The sequence below is a fragment of the Manis javanica genome, chromosome 13 (genome assembly GCF_040802235.1).
Source record: "Manis javanica isolate MJ-LG chromosome 13, MJ_LKY, whole genome shotgun sequence".
Classification (NCBI taxonomy): domain Eukaryota; kingdom Metazoa; phylum Chordata; class Mammalia; order Pholidota; family Manidae; genus Manis; species Manis javanica.
The window spans coordinates 82281573-82302683 of record NC_133168.1 but is presented as its reverse complement, the minus strand read 5'-3'; the positions used below and the strand labels follow the sequence as shown (position 1 = coordinate 82302683).

The window sequence follows — 21111 nt, the reverse complement described above, 5'->3', positions numbered from 1 at the left end:
TTTCCTTCCATAGTTTGGGAAAGTTTTCAGCAATTATTTCTTCAAAGACACTTTCTATTCCTTTTTATCTGTCTTATTCCTCTGGTACCACTATAATGTGAATATTGTTCTGCTTGGATCAGTCACACAGTGCTCTTAATATCCTTTCATTCCTCGAGAACCTTTTATTTCTCTCTGCCTCATCCTCTGTGTTCCTGTTTTCTGATTTATATTCCATTAACAGTATCTTGCACATCATCCAGTCTGCTCTTAAGTCCTTCCATAGATGTTTCATTTCTGTTATCTTCCACCAGACTTCATCTCTTAGCTCTTTCTCTGCAGGACTATCAGCATGGTTATGACTTTTATTTTGAATTCTTTTTCAGGAAGATTGGTCATATCTATCTCACCAGGCACTCTCTTTGGGGTTGTCTGAGTGATTTTTCACTGGTCCTGATTCTTCTGCCTTTTCATGGCGATAAAACTGGTTGCAGGCATTTGGCACATGTATCAGCTGGGAGAACCCAGTCCCTTTCTGCTTGCTGCTTGCGTTGCTCTTCTCCACTGCCTTTGCCAGTTACCCACACACCAGGAGCAGACTCTGGGACACTCTCCTGAGCTTCCATGGGCAGGGCCGCCCTCAGGTTAGCCTAGAGCACTGTGCGGGGTTGCAGTCACACCAGGTGTGTTCTCTTGTGAGAGCCGTGCCCCTTCATGCCTTCTGGACCTTGCTCTGGCTCCCCCTGCCTGTGCCAGTTACCCGCCCACTGGAAATAGACTCTGGGACAATATCCTGAACTTCTGTGGATGGGGCCACCCTCAGGCTAGCCTAGAGCACTGCACAGGGTCGCAGCCACACCGGGTGTGTTCTCTTTTGAGAACCACACCCCTTCGTGCGTTCTGGACCTTGTTCCATGTTCCCTGACTCTTAATGTTCATTCTATTTCAAACTGCACTTCTGATGTAGAATTTTTAAACATTTTTCTGACTGTCATCAATGCAGACAGATCTGAGATTTTTTGAACACCTCTCCTATTTCATCTCAATAGGTTCAGGGCACTTTTTTACTTCATAGGATCATGAGTTGAAATTATGACACTTCATCTTTGATAGAGTTATGAGAAATTACAATTTTTGGGCAAAGCATTTGTCTGCTGGGAGATCTGTACTCTCAGTGAAGTGAATAATATTTCAACCTTAAATTATAGGTAAACATGTTACTCCATATTATTTTTCATTACACATATTTCATCATTAATGAATTCACTGTTTTCATGCACTGATAAATTTATTTTTATGTTAACTTTTTATATGACCTTGTGTTGAAAACAATATGGTATTTTCTCAAAAAATTATATGTAGATGTCATCTTATGATCTAGTAATTCCACTTCTAGATGTATTCCCCATAAAATGGAAGCAAGGACTTGAACAGAAATTTGTACACCCATGTTCATTGCAGCATTATTCACAATGGCTACACAGTAGAAGCAGTCCAACTGCCTATCAACTGATGAATGGATGAACAAAATACAGTACACACAATGGGAGTTTATTGAACCTAAAAGGAAGGAAATTCTGACACACGCTGCAGCATGGATGAACTTTGAAGACATTCTGCTTAGTAAACTAAGTCCCAAAGTGATACATAGTGTCTGATTCTACTTGCATGAGGTTCCAAGGGTAGTGAAATCCAGTCACAGAAATTAGAATGAGATTGCCAAGGTCTGGGGACAAGAGGACCAGGGTGGACTGTCAATAAGTACTGATTTCAGTTTGGGAGATGAAGAATTGTATGGATGGATGGTGGTGAGGGAAACACAGCAATGTAAGTGTGATTAATGCCACTGACCTGGACACTTACAACTGATTACGGTGGTAAAAGAGCCTGAATAGTGAAAGCAATCTTGAGAGAAACAAAGATGGAGGCATCACGATTCCTATTCTCAAACTCTTTTACAAGGCTAGAGTAATGAAAGCAGAATAGTCCTGGCATAGAGACTGACTCATAGACCAATGGAACCGAAGCAGGAGCCCACAGATAAACCCACATGTACATGGCCAACCAGTGTTTGACAAGGGCACTGAGATTTCTCAGTGGGTTCAGGATTGTCTCTTCAATAAATGGTTTAGGGAAACCTGGGTCACCATATGCAATGAAATGAGATTGGATCACCATCTTACACCCCCACATAAATTATATTAAGGTGGATTAAAGACATCATGAGACCTGAGACCATAGAATTATAAAAGAACATGCAGGGATGTTTCTTTCACGTTGTTCTTGGCAATGATTGTTTGGATATGACACCAAAAGCACCTAAAGCCACATTGTCATATGGGACAAGTAAGAGTCAAACTCATGTGATGTGAATCACCAGGTTGTACACCCAAAACCAGTATAATATTGTGTATCAGCTCTATCTCAATAAATACTAAGTAAACATATAAATAAGTAACCAAACTCATAGAAACAGTAGAGTTGGTGGTTACAAAGGAGCTGGAGGAAGTAAGGAGATGCTCATCAGAGAGCACCACTTTCCAGGTATAGGATTAGTTTATGAGGATCTCATGTGTACCATGATAGTTTTATGCTGTGCTATTGGTATTTTGGGCTATTGAATATTGCTAAGGGGGTAGAACTGAAATGGTCTCAAATATTTCTCTAAAAAAGAAATTTTTCTTCAAAAGAGGTCATTGTGAGAGCTTAAAGATTTTAGCTGACGCTATGGTGGTAATAATTTTGCTAGACATAAAGATATCACAGCAACACATTGTACCCCTCAATCTTACACATTTTTAAGTGTCAATTCTATCATAATAATGGGGGGAGGAAAGGATCAAATAATGGCTGCATGAATCCAATTCTTGACACCTCAGTTACATTACATCTTCCTTTCTCTGGGTGCTTTCTGCTTCTATCTTTCTCAAAAGGATACATATCATTCTATTTAGTGCTGAACCCAGATAGTCTGGGAGAAGCTCATCCTCCACAAAGACTCTAATTTAAAGTAAATACACTCACCCTTTCAACATAGAACAATAATTTACTGGAAATAGGATGTGGACAAGTAGGATGTGATGAGGGTCACTACTCAACATTGCAGAGTTATCTTCTAGGTGACTCCATGGAAAATTCTCTAATCACATGACTCAGAGAAGGACAATCAGTTTTTCATTCCTGGCATCACGTCTGCAGATGTTTCCCCATTTGGTGCCACCACCTGGTGACCCTTAGCAGAACCAGTCCTAGAAGAAGACAACACATGAAGGACTGAATGGATCCCTGCTCCCCAAGTCTTAGACATTCCCCACCTCTGAAGTCCCTGTAAGGAGAGATAACTCTCTTATTATTGGGTCATATTAGAGATAGAGATACTTTTTCTTACCAGAACTGAGGAATTCTACTTATGAAGTTTAAATATCTCCCAATCATGTAAACCCACTGATATAATTTAACTATGCAATTTTCATATATAATGAAACTGAGTATGGTAGATGCCATTGTTCTTCATAAAGAGGCAGTTTACCAGTGACCAGTTTAATTCATTTCCAAATAGGTGTGTGAGGAGTCAGCTCCCTTACTCCACTATAATCCTGTAGGTGTAATTGGATGACCCACCATGGTTCAGGTGGAAGCCAGTCTCTATCTATGAACACAGCCTTCTTCCAATACTTTCCCTTTCCTACATAATTTTAGCAATATTCCTTCTTCTATGAGTGATCAAGAAAAAAAAACTAGAACCTTTGCCTCAGGCTCTTCTTCCATAGAAATGGAGCAAAGTACTTAAATTTAGAAAACAGAAATCAAGCGTAAAACATCATAGAGATAGACAAAAAGCAAAATCAGGTGTCAACCACAAGTGAAATGTCCTTGGCCATTCACTATTGTAGACAAATTTTTAAATTTGGTATAAATCAGTTACTATGGCTCCTTCGTGGTTCTATCAATTTCCCTCATTTTAGAAACTTGATTCTAGAGTAGATGGCATAAAAACAGAGAGAAGATAACCCTCTGATGAGTTTCCTCAAGGCCCCCTTCATGTCCCTGTTCCTCAGGCTATAGATGAATGGGTTCATCATTTGGGGAACCACAATGTACATCACTGAAGCCACTGCCATCTTCCTGGAAAACTCAGTGATGACAGAACTAATGTACACACCAAACACTGTCCCGTAGAACAAAGAAACAATGCACAGGTGAGACCCACAGGTGGAAAAAGCTTTCATCTTTCCTTCTCTTGATGGCATTCTTAAAACAGAGAAGACAATCTTAGCATAAGAGAATGCTATCCCAGAGACGGGAAGAGCCCCAAAGAGGCCAGCCACAAAATAAATCACAATTTTATTGATGAAGGTATCAGAACAGGCCAACTTGATGATCTGAGCAAGTTCACAGAAGAAGTTCGGGATTTCCAGGTTTGTGCAGAAAGATAGTCGTGACACCATTAAACTAAGGAGCAGGGCCACCACAGTGCTAAGGAACAGAGAGAGAAGAATCAGCAGAACACAGAGCCAGGAGTTCATGATGAATGTGTACCTCAGTGGGTGACAGATGGCCACATAACGGTCATAGGCCATTGCTGCAAGAAGACAGCTTTCAAATCCACCAAAACCCAGGACAAAGCCAATCTGGGTAAGGCAGCCTGCGTAACTGATGTGCTGATTCTGTGCTTGGATGTTCAATAACATCTTGGGGATTGTGGATGTGCTTATACAGATGTCAGTAAATGACAGGCTGGAGAGGAAGAAGTACATGGGGGTGTGGAGGTGTGGGTCAGAGCTGACAGCCATAATGATGAGCAGGTTTCCCAGGATGGTGACCAGGTACATAGACAGGAAGAGCCCAAAGAGGAGGAGCTGAAGTTCTGGATCCTTTGTCAATCCCAGAAGAAGAAATTCTGAAACATCTGTGTGATTTCTGGATTCCATGTATTTAAGAAATCTGATGGGAATACACAGTGAAAACAAAAAATATATAAATGGTCCCCAGATGAGCACCAGCAGCAATGCAAAGGACATTGTGAGAAATGCTAATTCTTCATGCCACTACTGGCTTAGTGCTCATAAACTCTGGGGTGAAGACCAGGAATCTAAGTTGACCAAATGTTCCAGTTAGTTTCACGTATGCTAAAGTTTGTCAAGTGATTAAATAAAAACTAAGAAAACTCTGTATATTGTGAAACAAGGTGAATATTCAACTTTCCTTCTGCTAATTTCCACCCCCATCCCCATCTCTCACCTCCCTCCACTCCTTTATGTCCCTAATTTTTATTAATTGCCACCTCCATTTCACACCCTGCTTAAGTGCTGAACTGAAGAAACTGTAACACATGATATGGTCTTTCCTGCAGAAGTATTTATTGCCTCAAAGAGAATGATGAAAATGAAGTTCTCCAAGCTCTCTTGCAGAGTAGAGTACCCAAACATTGACATGCCTCAGAGTCCCCTGAAAAGCTTGCTAAATCGCAGTGTGTTAGAACACATTGTCACTAGGCTTATCCACGGGGAAACAGGGAAGGTGAAGTTACATCAGGGACACAAAGTGGGCAGTACAGGTCAAAGACTCGGTCTTATCTTAGATCATCTGACTGCTGAGATGACTCTTTTGAGTGATCATTGTTAATGCCTCTGCATGATACAGCATTGGCATTCCTAAACCAACACTCCAGATTTCATAATTTTCCTAAAAAATTATAGTTTTTCATCCTGAGCCATGCCCCAAACCTTTTACCTTGTCTATAGAGTATGTCCACGTATACCCATGAAGTAGGATGTAGCAGGTCAGAGCATCTATACAAGTAAACACTCTACATTTGAAAAAGACTGGTAAATGTTGCCCATCAACCAGAAGCTCATAAGATCCTTCATGGAAATGCTTTCACCTGCAGTATTTATTAATTCTAAGAGAAGCTTGGTAAGTGTGATGAGAATCTGTGTCATCCCAGGGGGACTTCCTCCCCAAGGAGACAGGTGGAATATCATCAAAAAGAAGCAACAGCTAAATGAGAGAGAAAAAGAAAAGTGCATTCTTCTATAAATGAGACTAATATAACAATTCCTGACCTTTGGAAGACAAAAGATTACCATCTAAGAGACTTAAACAATATCTTCAAGATAATCAAGCATCTTATTGGGATATTTTCTTTAAAGCATTGGTCCTAATTGCGTGGAGGAGAGATGTGTCTTCATGACAGCTTTCATCATTGGGTGGATTAGTTAGACTCAAACCCTCAATTCAATCCAAACCAGCACTTGCTTTGTAAATAGGGAAAATTCTCACTTGTATTAAGTGCTTCATGTCCCAATCGGCACAATGTGAATGCTCATCAAAACTCATGACTACATTATCATGATGAGGCATGAATAGAAGACACCCAGCATGGTGTTCAAGCATATGGGACCCTCATACTCACCTTTCCTACTGTGGGTTATTTTTCCTGTCATGAACATGAGCGTTCTGCATGTTTTACTCCTTACAAGGAAGTACTGGGGTGGGGTAAGTTGAGGAAATATGGTGAAAGGAGAGAGTATTCCCACTGAGCTGAATACAGATGTCAGGGAAGAGACTGAGCTGAAACAGTAGCTGGGAACCTTGTCATGTAGAAAGGGAGTAGAGGAGCCTCAGGTTTACCATTATTCATTTGAAATGAGCATATGACTCTTGTTCAGATTAAGTTTTATTATGGATTATTCAATGAAAATGAAACAGAGATAACAATGAAGGACTAAGTACCTAGCAGTGAATAAGATAAACTTTACACATTACACAATCTTCATTCCAGATGTTTTTATTGTATTAAATAATGCTGGTACCTGTGAAGACCCCACATCCTGTATTTGACATAACTTGATGCCTATTTTTCCCTAAGGAACCACTACACGATCTTCATCTATGTTATTCCCCTGAAATTTTTACTACACTTGGCATTATTGATAAGTGTGATGAGAATCTGTGTCATCCCAGGGGGACTTCCTCCCCAAGGAGACAGGTGGAATATCATCAAAAAGAAACAACAGCTAAATGAGAGAGAAAAAGAAAAGTGTATTCTTCTATAATGAGACTAATATAACAATTCCTGACCTTTGGAAGACAAAAGATTACCATGAAAGAGACTTAAACAATATCTTCAAGATAATCAAGCATCTTATTGGGATATTTTCTTTAAAGCATTGGTCCTAATTGCGTCTATAAAATTGCATTGTTTTGTATTTGAAAGCTTTATATGAACAGAACTATACAGTATATTTGGCACGCCCGTTGGGTACATGCACATTCCAGATGATGTGGTCTCTGGGAAGGCAGAGAAAGGATACAGGGATGCAGGAGATGGAACTTCTGTAAGCACATAATTTCATTAGTTCATGAAAAGACCTGAAGATGATACAGCAGAAGGTCCATATTTGCTAATTCTGGAATTAATGGAGGGGTGGTCATATTTTCAATAATGTAATACACTATCTTTGCTGTTTTCATATATAATTCTTGGTAATTTTATAAAGAGAAGCTGGTGTATGAGGAAGGCAGCTGGATGAGTCTGTGATTCTGATTTCTCCCAGCATCCTCTAGCCCAGCTATGGTAATAATACAAGAACACTTCTGGGAAGAGGTGTATCAAGATCCAGGAATGTAGCAAAATAGAAAAGCTGATTAAAGCCCTTCCCATGACCACACCAGGACTCAAGTCAATGTCAGAAAGTTATACAGCAGTCAACATGTTTCTGAATGACCAGAATTGTTCTCATGGGGATAATAGTTTCTTCCCTTTTTTAGAGAAATTGGAGACCAACAACCTCAGAAAGGGCAAGCTGTTGGTACAAATGCACATGGTAACCTGTCAGTGAGAAGAGACAGGCTGGGGACTATGTGACCCTTGGCTCTGATCATTTCATGTCCGTACCCCTCTCACTGCTTCCCATAGATGCAGGTGCACTACACACCTGTTCTCACCAAAGTACTTAAGTTACCTGGCTGGCTTCAGTGCAGGACAACACTTCACATATCACCTAGATATTGAAGATGCAACGTCTGTCCTCAGGAAGGGCAGAGACACCAAGTGAGGCAGGAGGCTCCTGGTTAGGAAAGGTCATCCCAGCATGGAGTGCAGGTGTGTGACTCCTGACTAGGTAAGTGCTGCTCAAGGAGGTGGTCACGGGCTGAATCCTTACAGTCTCTACATCCCTGGGGGGCTGGTATTCAAAGCTCATTAGACAACTGCTCATTAGACAACTATTTTTCACGTCACTGTGATCCCTGGGCTCTGCAAATCCTTATAGACCAAGACAACCCAAGAGAGGAATTTCTGAAGGCTGATCCCTGATTCTTTGAGGCCAGGTGCCCACCACCACCTAGCCTGTTACCTGGTTAGGTCTACCTCCATATAACATAAAATGCACACAGGTACATGCACTCCTTTGCTAGTGAATCCTGAGCTGCTGTTTTAAGTACCAGCAAGGGCATCTCTATCTCATTGGCATAAGGATGCCTGAATTCAATTTTCAGTGTGACAACAGAGTTTATGGGTTGGGGACAAATGTATTTATGAATTCAGCTAAGATACAGTAAAATTCAAACACCAAGGGGTATTGAATTTAAAAGTCCTCAAATGTTTGCTATCAAGGGAAAAACAATGGAAAGGTGCAAAGGCAGAAGAAAACAGGTTCAGGAGAACATGATAGACCATTAGGTAGACACCTTTCAGGTGGCCTATTCTGCTATTGTCTGCATGTATTTGTCTCACAGTTCCCTCCAGCGATACTGGTGAAAACAGACCTGTCTCTCCTGCAAAACAGAAAGTAGGGACTTCCAGATAACCTGGGTGCCAAAAATAAGGAATGGCATTTAGTTCTTTCCTGTATGTGAAGGCAAAAATGGAAAGCTATGTACTCAAGGAGCATGGAAAGATAGTGAAGCAGTTGGGTTTCGGTGCAGAAATCATGGTCACTGGGGCCAGGCTCAGGTGTGCTGCATATGACTTGGGCACAGATGTTGAGTGGGTGGTCATAGGAAGACTATTTGCAGTCTCTGTGTCCCTTGGGACTTCAATATCCTAAATTCCTCATTAGTCAAACATGTTACACTCATGTGATCACAGGACAGCACAAATACTTGAAGAGCAAAGCTCAAAGATGAATAACTTGGTTTTATCTGATCTCTTACCTGGTGAAGGCTAACAAATGCCATCTTCTTCCTTCATGTTGTTTAGCTCACGGCTTTCAAGTCACCTGCCCACCAAAGGATATCTTTCTACAGTTATTAGATTCTATCCTTTGCTTCAAAGGAACATTTAAGTGCAACCCTGTTCTAATAACAGTGTCAGGAAGACTGGTACTATATATAAGCTCAAAAATATAGTTTCCTTATATGCGTGGATATATATTACCTGGAGAAATACTTTGATGCCATTGGAAATGTACCCCAAAATTTAAAAACTAAAGGCTAATTTTGTGCATGGTTCACTGACTAATGAGTCTTATGGTCAGTATTTTATTTATCAATTGCCTCTATACTCTGTGTACTCGGATGTAACAGGCATTGATTCTCCTTTTTAGTACTTCACTTCCACTTTCTGAAATCAGTGGCTTCAATATGCTTTTCTTTGTCATATGATGGACCATGGGTTGGAATTATGGTTCTTGGTTGTCAATATTGTTGCAGTAAATTGCAAATTATCAGAGGATCAGTCAGTCTGTGATACAATGTGACTTTGAGGACATACCATATGATTTTGGGCCTGTTTGTTATAACAGTTTTGTACCTGACTGTTATGATACAGTCATTAAGACAGGGAGAGGTATGACAGACTTATTGGTCAGAGGGAGAGCCCAGAGAAAAACCAAGACATAAATGGATAGGTTATCTATTGCTGAAGAGGGATTATAGTAAATGGATGAACTAATGAAAAGGTATGGGGACATAAGTAAGTTAAGTATCTTATCTTCAAAGAAAAAATTCAACTCCAAGTGGATTTGTGCCTCAAACATACAAGCCCAACTGAGAAATTTTTTATTTTGGGGGAAGTATGGCTGATAGGAACCAGACATATTGAGAATAAACCACCAAGTAAAATATTGGAAAATTGAACTATATTACAACTTGGTATTTAGGTTCACTGAAAACACATTACAAAAGATTTACAAGACAAACCACAATCTATTGAGGTGGTTTTCAATACATATAGCTAAGAAAAATGTGCTATCTCAATTAAACAATGAGCTGTTACAAATGAATGAAAAAAATAGGTAGGGCAATAGAAATCCTATAAACAAATATTTCATAGAATAAACTTAAATGGCCTATGACATATGACAATATTCTGAATCTCAGTAAGATAAGTGTAAATTATTTAGATAATATTTTATAATCCCTCGATTGTTAGAGTTAAGGAAAACATGATAGAAATAGTGTAGATCTCCAGAAGAGTCTTGTGGAATGAAAACTGGTTCAAACTCCCAGGAAAACTCTTTGGAACTACAGAGGGGAAGTATCCCCATATACTGAATAACTCCTCTCTTAATATAAAATTTTGCCTCATTTCTACCAGGATACATGTATAAGATTATTCAAACAGAAATATTTGTAGTAGCAGATTGACCTAGATCTCTATCCACATCAGAAAAGATACTATTTTGTGATAGAACCTTACATTATATACACTTACATGGCACAGATAGTGAACAGATTAGTGCTACCATCAACAACATGTTTGAAACATGGTGGCTAAATGATGCAAAAACAAAAACAAAACAAAACCCAGACTCAGAATTCAAACCATAAGATGAATTTTTAGTAAGTTCAAAAGGATGGAAATTATTTTTAAAACAGAGTTAATAACTAGCATAGCGATATATACAGGTGTGTATGGGGATATATATGACATGTGGTTGAGTCTATGAATATGTCAGTGTGGAGATTAACATGATAAAATACTGCTAATTTCATAGAATTCAACCTAGTAGAACTTAAAAAAATGATAAACATAGAATTCAGGAGAGTAGTTATCACTGGATTGGGAAAGGAGAGTTGATGAGGAAATTCTTCAGGTATGGGCCATGCTTTAATTCTTAACCTGGTAATGGGTATATTTGTTTTCATCATACTGCTACTATTTAAGAACTAGAAATCTGTTTTAAATATCACTTCATATTTGATATTTTAACAAGTAAAATCAAGGTAAGGCTTTTCACCTTCCAAAATAAAAATATATCCTCCCATGTCCTTTTAATACTTAAGTCACATTTCTCAGACTTCAGAGTGCATCAGAAACTCACAAAGTGCTCATTTAAAAACTCATCCTTTGGACACCATCCCAGCAGTCAGGTGTTCTTGGGTGAGATATGGAAACCTGTGGTATGAACAAGGACCCCAAGTCATCCATTGCTGCAGGTGTTCTATGAATGTCAGTGGAGGAAAGTCTACAGAAGACACCAAGGGAAGCAGACAGGGAGCTGTCCACTGATTGCGGGGCTGAAACAGTATCTCCCTTCCACACACATGAAGGGCTCTTTCTTGATTTTTCCAGGGAGATCTCCATCTTTCTCTCCTTAACACACATCCAGAAAGATGTTCTGGTCCCACATTTCTGTGATTGTGGAAAATGATGGCATCTAACCCTATCATTTTTTTTCCTCCAGTTGTAATACTAGCTTCAGAACATTAAACATCCCCTCCACAAAATACATTGTGTTCCTCATAAAGATATATCATAAAGTTTTGCCTAAGAGCCCTAATCATGCAGCCAGGGGTATAAAACTTCAGTCATTCCATTCATTTCACTCAATTATGTTTCTCTGTGTGGACTACACAAGGATGAGTAGGAAATACAGTAAGAAGTGTTCACTAAAGTGATCAGCAAAAGGTCAGATTGATTCTTCTCCATAAATCAGTGGGAAGGAGCCAGAGCAACTAAGATATCAGAAAAAAGATTAACAACCATTATCCTGCCTACTCAGTAATTAGAGATCAGATTATATTACTCAGATGAGAAAAACCCACTATAAAGGTAAACAAATCTAAACACTGAAGCAGATGGTAAAAATATGTGAGTGTAAAAGGATTACAAGATTTATGCATATAGACAAAATATGAAAACCTATGATACCAGTAACATGTTCTTGAGTACCATTGAGTGAGTTATTGTGTTAAGTTCCTGTAATGAGTATGACTTTTGCCCCACAGGAATTAACCCAATTAGTCAGTCTAAGACCTTCACACTAGTTGTTTTCCACACACCAGTAATTAGATTAAGAAGGGGTGTGTGAGTCTATTCTCAGTGTCAGACTGAGGGGGTATCTTATTGTGACACTGTGGACAAGTTAGTTATCAAATGACACAGAAGAGAACAGTCAGTTTTCTGTCATCTGGGTATCACGACCAAATATGACACCTGCATCTACTGCCTCCAGGTAGTCCTATTCAAGTAGGTGCTACCACCAGGTATACACTATTCAGGTAGTCCCAGAATGAAGCAACCTCATGGAGAAGTGAATGAATCCTTATTCTCTTATCATCATATATTCTAAACCTCTGAAGTCCATAAAATGAAAAGTAGCTCTCTTTCTTGTGTAAGAATATTGGAGACAGATTATCTTTCTTTTGCTAGAACCAAAGATATCTTCAACTTGAAGTTCACAAATCTCATATTTGTCTCAAAACACTGAGATAATCTAACTATATAAATGTTATAATGATGAATCTGTGTGTGGTGGATTCACATATTGCTCCAGAGAGGCAGAGTTTAATAGAGACGACTTCAAGCAATTAACAACTTGGGTTAGAAAAGTAGGCTCCCTTGCCTAAGTCTGGAGAGAAATTCACATGGTCCTGGTCTTGGAATAAGGTAGAGGTAAGTCTTTACCTAAGACCACAGTCTTGCTTATAGCCTCTCCCTCCCCTCTCCACCTTCTCCACTTTATTCTAAGAATGTCGTCCTGCATAATGACTGTAACAGGATACAAGGATTCAAGTTCTACCTCTAGAGATGACCACAAAAACCTGAAGTCATTTGTCAAAAATCAAAGATAGACAAACAGCAAAATCATATTTGAAGCCTCAAGTTGAAATGTTCTTAGCCATTAGGTTTTCTACTCATTTTAGAAGACCTCGATAATTGAAGAATTAGGAATTCTATAACAATAGAAAACTTCCCCTTTTACTCATTTTAGAAACCTGATCCAAATATGATGACACATTACCAAAGTGAGGTTGCCTCCTAATGAGTTTCCTAAAGGCCTGCTTCATGTCCCTGTTCCTCAGGCTGTAGATGAAGGGGTTCATCATTTGAGGCACAACAACATACATAATTTAAGCCATTGCAATCTTCCTGGAAGAGTTTGTAACTGCAGAACTAATGTACACCCCTAATTTTGTTCCACAGAACAAGGAAACTACTGAGAGGTGAGACCCACAGGTGAAAAGGCTTTATACTTAACCCCTATTGACATTCGCAAAACAGAGGAGACAATTTGAGCATAAGAGAAAATGATCCCAGAGAGAACACCCCCAAATGGGCTAAACACAACAAATATCAGGAGGTTATTGATGAGGGTATCAGATCAGGCCAGCTTGGTGACCTGAGCAAGTTCACAGAAGAAGTGGGGGATTTCCAGGTCCCTGCAGAAGGACATCCTCTGCATCATCAGACTGTGGAGCAGGGCACTCCCAGTGCTAAGGAGCAGAGAGAGCAGAATGAGCAGAACACAGAGCCGGGGATTCATGATGACCATGTACCTCAGTGGATGGCAGATGGCTACATAGCAGTCATAGGACATTGCTGCAAGGAGACAGTTTTCAGAACTGATAAAAATCAGGACAAGGCAGACCTGGGCAATGCATTCAGTGTAACTGATGTGCTGATTCTGTGCTTGGATGTTCACCAGCATCTTGGGGATTGTGGTTGTGCTTGAAGAGATGTCATCCAGGGACAGGTGGGAGAGCAAGTAGTACATGGATGGGGGTGTGGAGAAGGGGGTCAGAGCTGACAGCCAGGATGATGAGCAGGTTCCTCAGAATGGTGACAGGTACATGGACAGGAAGAGCCCAAAGAGGAAAAGTTGCAGTTCTGGATCCTCTGTCAATCCTAGAAGGAGGAAATCTGAAATATATGTCTGGTTTCTGGGATCCATGTAGTTAATGAGTCTATGGAAAATGTTGGGTGACAAGAAAATAAAACACGGTCCATAGACCAAAAGGAGCAGCAACTGGGAACTTGTTAGAAATGCCAATCCTTGGGTCCCACTTCATCTTACTGATGCGCTCCAGGGCTGTTGCCCAGTAACCTGCTTTAACAAGTCCTTCAGATGTTGCTGACCTATGCTAATGATTGAGGGCTGCTGTTCTAGAAATATGCTTATCCATACCATGAATCCAGGAATGATTTGATCTTCTATCCTTCTTGTCTCTCTCCTTCTCTACAATCCTTTCACGTAATCAGCCCAAATTCTATTGAGAATGACTGTCTGACACACTGTGGCAAGACATGGGAGTAGAATAAAGACAACATGAGTTTATTCCTTCAGAATATTCCACATTTTGAAGCAATCAAAAATATAAGAATGAAATTACAAAATCTGTCTCATCTTTAGGACCTTACCTTTATGCAAGAGAGGACATATGATAAAAACAAACCCAGTTGATGGGGAAAGATGAAATGCATAGGAATCTGAAAAGGTAGATAGAAATAATGACAATTTGTCCTGGGAAGACACAGACTTGTAAGAGAGCACCAGCTCCAGGCATTCTAACAGGTGTGTCTTGTGCACTCAAGGCTTTCCGATTCCTGAGGACATCATGGCCATCAGAGAACAGTTGTTTGGTATAATATAGAATCAGACAATGTGAGTTTAATCCTGCCCCCAGAATTTGCTATGTGAATGGGGAAAACTTTTCAACTGTTGAAAGAAGACCAGTGTTCTTGTTTGTATTTTGAGAACTCTCATAACCATAAGAAATGAAGAGGTTAGACAAGCTAGCACAATGGGACCCGGGATGGGACCTGCATAGTGATATTTCCTATTGTGATTTTTTTTCTCCCATGAACCGCAGCAACTTGGATGTTCCACTCTTAGGATGGACCAGGTGGGTGTGGCCAGCTGAGGAAGTGGAAGAAAGAGAGGACATGCTTAGGGTGCCAACTGCCCATTTCAGAGATGGGTTGATGTGCTGAAAGTCCCTCCAGGCATCCCCCATTACAGGGAAAGGAAGGAAAGACCAACATATCAATTTCCATTTGGCATGGACATAAGGCAATAAAAATAAATTAATTGCGAAAATAAACTAGATATGTGAATCAATACAAGCAATGAAAATCTATAGTAGATACAATTGCTCAATATAAACTCTGTAGCATGCAAACGTTTTAAACACATTTTAAATGACTTTGATAAGTCTATTTACGAGGGATTATTCAAGCATTAAAAAGTACAGAGAATGGTGGCAGAGGACGGGGTACCCTCCAGCCAACATTAGCAAATTCACACTCTATGCCATATCCTTCCTATAGGTGTTTCTATTGCAGTAAGAAGAATGTACATTTGAGGTTTGTACAATTTGGGTTCTTTTCCTTCCCTGTGGGAAATGCTGTAGTAGCTTGATATCCATTATCCTGAAGCACTTTTTCTTATATTAGCTACTATTCTTGCAAAATTGATGCATCATTCTTGCCTTTTAAAGCTGTCTGGACAGTCATGATCTGCACGCATTAACGATTGGCTTTTTAACTAAACATAAGATTACTGACGCTCACTTTGTCTCATCATTTTAAATATCGTAGAGTGTTCTATACTGCATATCACGATTCAATTCTCCATTTCCAAGCTGATGGATATCATGATTCTTAACTTTTATTATATACATCAATATGTACCCACCAGTCAAGATTATCAAATTCTCACACATTATCATCCTCTCTCAAGTGGATTATCAGGTATTTCCATAGAAATAAATAATAGGTACACTTAACATATATAAATATATATATTAAATTATTGTGTCACTATGTTCTACATCTGAAACCTAAATAATGGTGAAATGCAATCAGATATTTCATTCAAGATCCCCCGAATGTTTCCTGATTCTTAATCTTCATTCTATTTCAAACTGCATGTCTGATGTAGAATTTTTAAACATTTTTCTGTTTGTCATCAAAGCAGACAGACCTGAGATTTTTTTCCCACAACATTATGCATGTATTTAATATATGAACAGTGCACTTAAAAATAGTTAAGATGGTAAATTTTTTTTGAGAGGGCATCTCTCATATTTATTGATCAAATGGTTGTTAACAACAATAAAATTCTGTATAGGGGGGTCAATGCTCAATGTACAATCATTAATCCATCTCAAGCCTAATTCTCGTCAGTCTCCAATCTTCTGAAGCATAACGAACAAGTTCTTACATGGTGAACGAATTCTTACATAGTGAATAAATTCTTACATGGTGAACAGTATAAGGGCATTCATCACAGAAACTTTCGGTTTTGATCACGCATTATCAGACCTGAGATTTTTGAACACCTTTCCTATTTCATCTCAATAGGTTCAGGGCACTTTTTTACTTCATAGGATCATAAGTTGAAATTATGACACTTCATCTTTGATAGAGTTATGAGAAATTACAATATCTTCTGCAAAGCACTTGTCTGCTGAGTGATCTGTACTGTCAGTGGAATGAATGAGATTTCAACCTCAAATTCTAGGTAAACATGTTGCTCCATTTTATTGTTCATTACTAAAATTTCATCATTAATGAATTTGCTGTTTTCATTCACTGATAAATTTATTTTTTCATTTTAACTTTTTAGATGACCTTGTGTTGAAAACAATATGGCATTTCCTCAAAAAATTAAATGTAGAATTACTTTATGATCTAGTAATTCCACTTCTAGATGTATTCCCCAAAGAATGGAAGCAAGGACTTGAACAGACATTTGTATACCCATGTTCATGGCAGCATTATTCACAATGGCTACACAGTAGAAGCAACCCAACTGTCTATCAACTGATGAATGGATGAACAAATATGGTACACAGACAATGGGATTTTATTGAGCCTAAAAGGAAGGAAATTCTGACACATGCTGCAGCGTGGATGAACTTTGAAGACATTCTGCTTAGTAAACTAAGTCCCAAAGTGATACATAGTGTCTGATTCTACTTGCATGAGGTTCCAAGGGTAGTAAAATTCAGTCACAGAAATTAGAATGAGATTGCCAAGGTCTGGGGACAAGAGGACCAGGGTGGACTGTCAATAAGTACTGATTTCAGTTTGGGAGATGAAGAATTGTATGGATGGATGGTGGTGAGGGAAACACAGCAATGTAAGTGTGATTAATGCCACTGACCTGGACACTTACAACTGATTACAGTGGTAAAAGAGCCTGAATAGTGAAAGCAATATTGAGAGAAACAAAGATGGAGGCATCATGATTTCTACCCTCAAACTCTACTACAATGCTAGAGTAACCAAAGCAGAATGGTCCTGGCATAGAAACCGACTCATAGTCCAATGGAACCAAAGCAGGAGCCCACAGATAAACCCACATGTACATGGCCAACCAGTGTTTGACGAGGGCACTGAGATTTCTCAGTGGGTTCAGGATTGTCTCTTCAATAAATGGTTTAGGGAACCTGGGTCACCATATGCAATGAAATGAGATTGGATCACTATCTTAAACCCCCCCCAGAAATTATATTAAGATGGATTAAAGATTTAACATGAGACCATAGAATTCTAAGAGCATGCAGGGAAATTTCCTTGATGTTGTTCCTCGCAATGATTGTTTGGATATGACACCAAAAGCACCTAAAGCCACACTGTCACAAGGGACAAGTAAGAGTCAAACTTGTATGATGTGAATCACCGTGTTGTACACCTGAAACCAGTACAATATTGTGCATCAGCTCTATTTCTATAAATACTAAGCAAACATATAAATAAATAATGAAAATCATAGAAACAGGAGAGGGGTGGTTACAAGGGAGCTGGAGGAAATGAGATGCTCACCAGAAGCACAAGCTTTCAGGTATAGGATCAGCTTATGAGGATCTCATGTGCAGCATGGTGGTTATAACTAGTCACCCTGTGTTACTGATATTTTGGGCTATTGAATATTGCTAAAGGGGTAGAACTGAGATATTCTCAAATATTTTTCTTAAAAAGAGGAATTTTTTTTCAAAGTATGTCAGTGTGACAGCTTAGATGTTTTTGCTAAGTCTATGGTCATAATTATTTTGCAACACATAAATATATCAAATTAACACACTGCACCCCTTAATCTTACACAATTGTATGTGTCAGTTCTATCATAATAAAGGGGGAAGGAAAGATCAAATATGAGAAATCAAATAATGGCTGCAAAAATCCAGTGTCTATCGCCCTGGTTACATCACATTTCCCTATTCTCTGGCTGTTTTGCACCTCTGTCCACTTTATAAGGTATAAATGATTATATTTAGTGCCTATGCAAATAGTCTCAGAGAAGCTCATCCTCAACCAACACTCTAATTCCAGGTAAATAGAATTCATCCTTTTATCATATATTTATAAGTTACTGGAAATAGGATGTGGACAGGTAGGATGTGATGAGGACCCCTATTCAGTCCATTGCAGAGACATCTAGTTGACTCCATGGAAAATTCTCTAATCACCACCTAACTCAAAGAACAGTCAATTTTATGACTCTGGCATCATGTCTGTGGGTGTTTCTCCACCTGGTGACCCACAGTGGAACCATTCCTAGGATACGACAACACATGGAAGACTGACTGGATCTCTACTCTGCTGTTCCAAGACATTCCACCTCTGAAGTCCTTGTAAGGAGAGGTAACTCTCTCATTGTTGGGTGATATTAGAGATAGATATACTTTTTCTTATTAGAACTGAAGTCTTTCAACTGATGAAGTTCAAATATCTCACAATCACCTCAATCTACTGAGATAATTTAACTATGAAAACTTCATAGATAATGAAACTGAGTATGCTAGATTCCAATGTTATTAATAAGGAGGCAGTTTACCAGTAACCAGGCTAATTTGTTACTAAATAGTTGTGTGAGAAGTCAGCTCCCTTATGCCACTATAATTCGGTAGGTATAAATCATGTAGGATGGCCCTACCATGGTTCAGGTGGAAGCTGTTTTCTATCTATGGCTACAGCTTTCTTTCAATGCATTACCAGTCCTACATTTTTTTAAGTAATATTCTTTCCTCTGTGAGTAAACAACAACAACAACAAAACAACTATAACCCTTGCCTCAGGCTCTTCTTCTATAGAACTTGAGCAAGGAACTTGATTTTAGCAAATTGAAATCAAGTGTAAAACTTCATAGAGATAGACAAGAAACAAAATATGGTGGCAACCACAAGTAAAATGCCCTTGGCCGTTCATTATTATAGAGATACTTGATGATGGAATAAATCAGGCACTATGACTCCTTCGTAGTTCTATCAATTTCCATCATTCTACACAGATGGAAAACCAATTCCAGAGCAGGTGATGTAATCACAGAGAAGAAGGTATAATTCTGATGAGGTTCCTCAAGGCCCCCTTCATGTCCCTATTCCTCAGGCTGTAGATGAAGGGGTTCATCATTTGAGGGACCAAACTGTACATTACTGAAGCCACTTCCACCTTCCTGGAAAACTCAGTGATAACAGAACTAATGTACACACCAAGCACAGTCCCGTAGAACAAGGAAACAATGCACAGGTGAGACCCACAGGTGGAAAAAGCTTTTAGGTTTCCTTCTCTTGATGGCATTCTCAAAATAGAAGATACAATTTGAGGATAAGAGAAAACTATTCCAGAGACAGGAAGAGCCCCAAAGGTGCCAGCCACAAAAATAAATCATGATCTTATTGATGAAAGCATCAGAACAGGTCAGCTTGATGATCTGAGCAAGTTCACAGAAGAAGTTGGGTACTTCCACGTTTGTGCAGAAGGACGGCCATGACACCATCAGACTGTTCAGCAGGGCATCCCCAGCACTAAGGAGCAGAGAGAGCAGAATAAGCAGAACACAGAGCTGGGGGTTGATAATGATCATGTATCTCAGGGGGTGACAGATGGCCACCTAGAGGTCAAAGGCCATTGCTGCAAGGAGACAGCTTTCAAATCCACCTAAGAACATGATCAAACCAATCTGGGTAAGGCAGCCTGTGTAACTGATGCACTGACTGTGTGCTTGGATGTTCAGCAGCATCTTTGGAATCGTGGTTGTGCTTATAGATACGTCAGTAAATGACAGGTGGGAGAGGAAGAAGTACATGGGGGTGTGGAGGTGGGGGTCAGAGTTGACAGCCAGGATGATGAACAGGTTCCCCAGGATGGTGACCAAGTACATGGACAGGAAGAGCCCAAAGAGGAGGGGGTGCAGTTCCGGATCGTCTGTCAATCAAGAAATTCTGAAATGTCTTTGTGATTTCTGGGTTCCATGTAATTAAGGAACCTGATGGGAGAATGGGGTGAAATGAAAAGAATATAAATGGTTCCCAGATGAGCACCAGCAGCATAGGAAGTTAAGCTGTTAGAAATGCTCATTCTTATTTCCTCTACTGGCTTAGTGCTGAGAAGCCCTGGGTGAAGACCAGGAATCTACATTTGAAGAAACGTTACAGTTGGTTTCATGTATGCTAAAGTTTGACAACCAAATAAAATAATAATAAATAAAACTCTCTGTATATTGTGAAGCCAGGTGAATATTCATATCTTTCCCTCTGCTAATTTGCCCCTCCGTCCCCATCTTGTACACCTTCTCCTCCCTCCACTCCTTTAACGTCCCTATTGTTATTCATCACCAACTCCATTTCACACCCTGTGCCATGTGCTGAATCTGATGAAAATGTAAGACATGACATGGCATTTCCTTCAGAAATATTTCTTGCTTCAAGGAAAGAGAATGATGAGAATGAAGTTCCCCAAGCTCTCTTGCACAGTATGGTGCTCAAACATTGGCATTCTTCAGAGTCCCCTGAAAGGCTTGCTAAATCCAAATGTGTTAGATGACATTGCCACTCCACCCATCCATAGGGCAACAGGGAAGATGAGGTTACATCAGGGACACGAAGTGTGCAGTGCATGTCAAAGACTCAATCTGATCTTAGATCATCTGGTTGCTAAGGTGACTCTGTTGACCA

General features: G+C 39.5%; 1 protein-coding gene and 2 pseudogenes across 1 annotated transcript; all 3 read right to left on the bottom strand.

Annotated features, from left to right (window-relative positions):
• Positions 1-3935: 3935 nt before the first annotated feature.
• Positions 3936-4910, bottom strand: LOC108388437 (olfactory receptor 7G1-like). The gene has a single exon (XM_017646934.3). The coding sequence runs from the start codon at positions 4908-4910 to the stop codon at positions 3936-3938; it is 975 nt and encodes a 324-aa protein (XP_017502423.3).
• Positions 4911-13104: 8194 nt separating this feature from the next.
• LOC108388438 (olfactory receptor 7G1-like) lies at positions 13105-14102 on the bottom strand (annotated as a pseudogene).
• A 5375-nt stretch (positions 14103-19477) lies between these two features.
• On the bottom strand, positions 19478-20410 carry LOC108388439 (olfactory receptor 7G2-like; annotated as a pseudogene).
• Positions 20411-21111: the final 701 nt, after the last annotated feature.

Bases quoted from the DNA above. Each gene is read 5' to 3' on its own strand.
- LOC108388437 (XM_017646934.3), bottom strand. From the start codon at position 4,910: ATGGAATCCAGAAATCACACAGATGTTTCAGAATTTCTTCTTCTGGGA.